Source organism: Cannabis sativa, chromosome 3, assembly GCF_029168945.1.
Source record: "Cannabis sativa cultivar Pink pepper isolate KNU-18-1 chromosome 3, ASM2916894v1, whole genome shotgun sequence".
NCBI classification, from domain to species: Eukaryota; Viridiplantae; Streptophyta; class Magnoliopsida; order Rosales; family Cannabaceae; genus Cannabis; species Cannabis sativa.
Window position 1 is genome coordinate 17,310,263 of NC_083603.1, and position 6,101 is coordinate 17,316,363.

At 31.3% G+C, this 6,101-nt stretch overlaps 1 protein-coding gene across 1 annotated transcript; it reads right to left on the minus strand.

Annotated features, from left to right (window-relative positions):
* Window positions 1-2,822: 2,822 nt before the first annotated feature.
* LOC115708962 (zinc finger protein ZAT5) lies at window positions 2,823-4,681 on the minus strand. Its single transcript, XM_030636985.2, has one exon. The coding sequence runs from the start codon at window positions 4,204-4,206 to the stop codon at window positions 3,139-3,141; it is 1,068 nt and encodes a 355-aa protein (XP_030492845.2). The 5' UTR covers window positions 4,207-4,681; the 3' UTR covers window positions 2,823-3,138.
* Between the last annotated feature and the right edge of the window lie 1,420 nt (window positions 4,682-6,101).

A 6,101-nucleotide genomic window follows, 5' to 3' on the forward strand; every position in this document is an offset into this window, starting at 1 on the left:
GTTCTTATCATTTCTGTTGATGGTTATCTTTTGAGTGTTTAACTATGGGTGGTAGTATTTGGTAACTGTCATAGTGTCTTGTGGTCATTGAACATATTATGTCAAGGAGGAGATTGTAAGGTCCAAGTTTTTGTATGTCAGATTATGTCCAGTTATATCTAATTAGTCTGTTGTGACTGGAAATAATTGTTCTATCAGTGTCCACATCAGTCGTTTTTAAGTCTATTAGTGGTAACAGTTGTTGTTGCGTTTGTTATTATATTCATTCTTGTTTGGCACGTGTATATATATAGTTGTTACTGTTACAGTTTGAACTAACTTTCATATCGTCTCTTTTGAATGTGTGGTTAGATTCGAGTGTGGTATCTTTTGTTAACTTTCTGCTTTTTTGCAGGTCTGAATCTTGAATTTGGAGGTGTTAATCCATAGTTGCAGATAAGAGCTTGATAGTGTTGTGTTCAGACTGAAGAGATTTCAGTTACGTCTTTATCACTAGATCTAAAGGGATTTCAGATTGAAGGAGAGTGCTGAAGAAGAGCTCAACATTTGCACAAGGGGATCTTGTGTCTAGCTCTAACCAAGGAACTTGATTGGAATTTGGGTATAGATTTACAAGATTTTGTAAAAGATTGTATTGTTTATATTGCAAACTGGTATTTATATAAGATACATCTTTGAATATAGTGAAAATTATTATCTTAGTTCGGAGAACCCAAACACTAGTCGGTTGAAATTCATTTTCAGTTCAGATGAAACTTGTGAATCGCTGCCTCCTTTGTTTTAAGTCATTTACTTGATTTTTGAGTTGTGTTGTTGAAATTGATAATAGACTCTTTGATAAATTTGATAATTTGAATCTAGTAATTAGGCTAAGTTATTCTTTCACAACATAAATTAACATAAATTCTAATGATCATAAATATTATTTCATAATTATGTGTAATATATTTATTAAAAAATTATACGAAAGTAATTAAAATTATAAAATATATACAGGGATATGATTTTGTCCTGTTATTGTACTTTCACGGATTGTAATCCGTGATGTACGACAGCCGTCAGATGAGGGACTTATTTGATCTGACGGCTGAGATTGATCTAGGGGTAATTAGGGTTAAAAAGTAGAAACGTACCCTGACACTCATTTAATGTACCCTGAGACACATCTAATGTACCGCGGAATACATTCCGTGAAAGTACATTACGGGACAAAATCATATCCCAATATATATAATTTCACAGTTCATTAATTATAAAAAAAATTAAAAAGATAGAGCATGAATTCCATCTTGTATATATTGGAAAACATGTTAGCATAATTAAGAAAAATAGACTAACCCGAGTCAAGACACAAATCTAAACACGTCACGAAAAAAATTAAACTTAAGCCTTGCCGATACTACTCTATAAAATATTGGTACTATCCATAATTTTTATAGTCTAGCACAACAAGATGTATATTTTTGTAGACTTGTGGATCGGCCTGGCCAAATTTAAAGCTAAATTTATATATACACACAAGAAACTTGAAATGAATAAAAATAAATAAATAAAAATAAGTTGATACACTCCTTTTAATGTGATCGTAACTCCATCTATCTTTCTCTCTAGCTAGGTGCTAAAAATACACAAATTCTGTTAAGAAAGGAGAAGCATAAGTCAAAAAGGAGAAACTATATGGCTATAGCTAGGTATAGTGGTTTTGTCCTTTATGATCTTCATCATATCTTACCCATCTAAAGTGATCTTTCTTTTGGCTACGATCTCCCATCAATGGTGACATTTCATCTTTTATTTCATGACAAAACTCATGTTTATCTAACAAACAAAATACTTTGTTACTTAAACAACTTGAAAAGTGATATCAATTTTGCAACCTTCAAAAAGCTATACATTACTATAAATATATATATTTAAAATATAAGAAAAAAGAAAGAAGAGTATTCTAATTATTTTTATTGCCCTTGTATTATCAAGAAGCAATATATGTATGTACATATGAACTATTCACATGATTAGGCGGCTAACTAAAAGACTCATAAATAAATAATAAATTATACAAATATCTTTATATAGTGACATCGAAGCAGCAGAAAGAGAATTTAAAAGTTGGCCAGCTAAGATCAGTGCTACATGACACTCCTTATTCTATTATAACATTCACATGTATGATGAATAATATATGATCAATTTTCTATATATATATTGTTACACTAAGAAGCTATGGCAAGTATCCAGAATATAAGAAAAAGTATATGATGTATACACGTTATTCTTGCATGAATGTGGTAATTATAATTATTAAAATGGCCGTGATAATTAATAAAGAATGAATATAATATTTTACATAAATTCATTAAAGGGTATGTGTGATAATATCACTTTGCTAAATATACAAATTTATGTGTAAAAAAAGTGAAGTTTGGATCCATAAAAGAAGGGTAGTTAGAGAGAGAGAGAGAGTGTGTGGGGGTCTTTTGCTTGGCTTTCCGTTTAATATTTTTGTCAGTTATATGAAAAAGACAGTCGACAGAGCAACACAGCTTTAAGCTTTCTTGTAAACCAAACAAGAGAACCTAATCCACCACACTTTCGGTTTCTGCTATCCATCATATATATGTTGCCAAAACTCATCCCATTAATTAACCTATTTTCTCACATGCTATGCTTATGTATGTATACATTTATAATATGTATATTCCACCAAATTTAAAAAAAAAAAAAAAACTAAGAAAAAAACGACAAAGTGCTAATGATTATAACACTTTTTTGTGAACTAAATAATAATAAAATGTCACACGTTAAATAACAATGAACTATACTTTACTATAACAGAGAGAAGTGTAGTGTATACAGTTAGAAGAATCAATCTCAATCAATTAATTACTATGATTGATCATGATGCTTAACATCATCAATAAGATATTTTTTGAGTACAGAGACAGAATGAACAATTAATTAATAATGTGTAAAAATGAAGTCATGAGTAATTGATATTACTTCACTTTTTTTTTTTGTGGGGTATACTGTGCGAGAAAACCCCACCAATAATGAATAATGAATCTCGTAAATTATAAAAAAAAAAAAAAAGAAAAAGAAAATGAATATAGTAATTTGTATAGACCCTTAATTAATGAATTAGTAATGGCAATCCACAAGAGGAGAGGCTGAGAAGACGATGACTTGTTCTTTGGCTGCAGCGTTGAACGGAAATTTAGTTTCACGGCGGTGATCTTCATCCGGCGCCGGTAGATTAAGATCCAACTCCAGAACATGTCTTGGCTTTTTCTTCATCACCATCGCCATTGTCGTAGTTGTATTATTATTCTTTAATTTTTCGTGATCATGATCGTGAGTAGCAGTAGTCGTAGTACTACTCGTAAACGACGTCGTTTGTGCATTGTTGTTAAACGGTGTCGTTCTATGCCTCCTCATGTGTCCACCCAAAGCTTGTCCAGAATTAAACTCAGCACCACAAATCGAACACTCGTGAACCTTAGGAACCTTACTATTCATCTTGACGTTGTTGTTACTGTTTGATATTTGTAAGGAAAGAGCTGTACTTGTACTATTACCGTTGATGATCAATTGTTGATGATGATCATGATCGTCCATTACGCCCACTTGAAACGACAACGTTTGCTTATTATTATTCTCTTTTACTTGATGATCAGCATTAATAATATTCATATTATTATTAGCTGTCGTTTTAGGTTTCTTGTGACTCGCTCTATGCCCTCCCAAAGCTTGAAACGACTGAAAACATCTGTTGCATGTCTTGCATTGATAAATACTAGTCGTATTAGTACTACCACACGCCGCCATCTTCTCCGCCGCTTGAAATTCATTTTCGGGTGAGCTCAGGCCCCCGTTATGAAGACCCCCTTGAGCCAAAAGAATCAAACAGTTAGCCATATCCTCTTCCTCCTCAGTAGTCTTAATAATAGTTTCGGTTAATTCGGTTGAAGAAGTAGTTGGAGAAGCTAAAGAGAAACCGCCCCCACCGCCACTGCCACCGCCGCTGCCACCGGTACTAGAAGAGCTGGAAGCCATGTTGGTGAATAAGTTTGATGATGGTGCCCTTGGACGCTTGGTGCGCTTCCCTTTGATCATCATCATCGTCATATTTTGTTTCATCATAGTCAAATCATGATCATGATCCTTGTTATGAACTATTAATTCCTCTTGAGCTTCCATGTTGGTCATGTATGTATAATTCGAGGGAAAATTTGGATATGGGAAAAGGGAAATTAAATTGTGTTGGAGGAATTATGGAAGGAAAAAAGAAGAGTGGTAATGTTGGTTTTAAGTAAGGAAAAAGAGAGAGAGAAAGAGAGTTGTATTGTCTAATATATAAAAAGCCGCCCTCGTGAATAGTACTAGTGATGAATAACCGTAAATTATTTTAGGTTATTTGGTTTTTTGCCAGCTTTGGGTGTTTTCCAACATTAGAAGTTATATATATATTTATAGACATGTCATGTATAATGATTGATATAATATATAATTATTTATACATATATATTGATGAGAGAGAGAGATGCAATGTAAGTATGAGAAGGGGAGGAAACGAGTGAGATTCGGTTACCTTTGAAGCAATACCCATTACTTTTTTCCAACGATTCCTTACTGGAGGATTGGTTTGCAAGCCTGGAACCATATACAATTTGCACCCCATATAACTTCTTCTTCCACTCTTTTTATATTATATTATTTGTACTTTTCTTATTTTGTTATAACTATATAATATAAATATTCATATAATAACTTCTTGCAGCTAGTAGTGTAGACTTTACTAATTTGCTAAAAACATTATTGTTGTATCTATCTTTAATTTGGTGAGTGTTACTTAGTTGTGAGTTGTGATCAGGGATTTTATGACTTAATGATTAAAGTTTCATTAGATTTAATTAAGAATATTAATTAAGTGACGAGTTAAAATTAATTTGGATTAGATTAATTAGAGGGGGGTTCTTCTGATAATAATCAAGCATTTCATGTGCAGTTGACCCACCCCAATTTCGTATCACAACACTATAATCACTTCTTGTGAGGACAACCACCCCAAAAATCACGCCCGACTTTATCATCAAATTATTAGCTTATATATTTATGCATATATAATAATATAAGTAGTAATCTATCTAGCTATATCTAATCATTAAGGGTTGGTGTAAAACATGACACATTTTAGTATATATATATATAAATATAACACTACATGTATACATTATTAGCTAATAAAGCCTAATTATAGAGGGAATCATAGAAGTAAAATTTAATTTTTCTAATAGGTAATTCATTTATCTTACATTATATGTATGTGCTAGCTAGCTAATTAATTTTATTTATAACTTAATTAGTAATTTATGTTTTTTAATTTAGTGTATTTATTTGAATGCGTCCAATTTGGAAACATCCATATCTCATTAATTTCTACAATATTGGGAGCTATTAATAGTTTAGTATATCCGATGTTGAATGAAGTAATTGACTTTTTGACACATTTTAAATTAAACTTAATTATACAACTCTCATGCAACATGCGGCCGGTTATACTATACATGTCCATGATTGTGTAATAGCAACCACAACAACGATGGTACAACCAAAACAACAATATTGGATTTAGAGCCATTCGAATATAAAATATAGATTTAATAAATTTTAATTGTAATATATATTGACTAAAACCTGTGAACATGTTCAATGTAAAGCAAAAATAAACCGATCAGGTATAAAAAATCTTAAAAATGAAATATGATCACTCAGTTATTTACTTTATACATAAGGCTAATTAGGATTTTCGCCCCCTAAATTTTAACATGTACTAAATCATGCTCTCTGAACTTTTCTGGCCGTTAAAAATTCTCCCTGAACTATTGAGATTGTTAAATTTAAGGAACTTTTATTTAATTTTATTCAATTTACTATTTTAGTGATTGTTTATGAACTTTGATATCTACCAAATAATCATGCCCTCGAACTTTTATATGTACTAAATCATGTCTCCTTAATTTTCATCCATGTTAAACTTTTTTTACTAAAATTAGATAAAAAATTCTTAAATACAACAATCTCAATAGTTCACGCGACATTTT

Coding starts and splice junctions, on each gene's coding strand:
- LOC115708962 (XM_030636985.2), bottom strand. CDS start 4,206: ATGACCAACATGGAAGCTCAAGAGGAATTAATAGTTCATAACAAGGAT.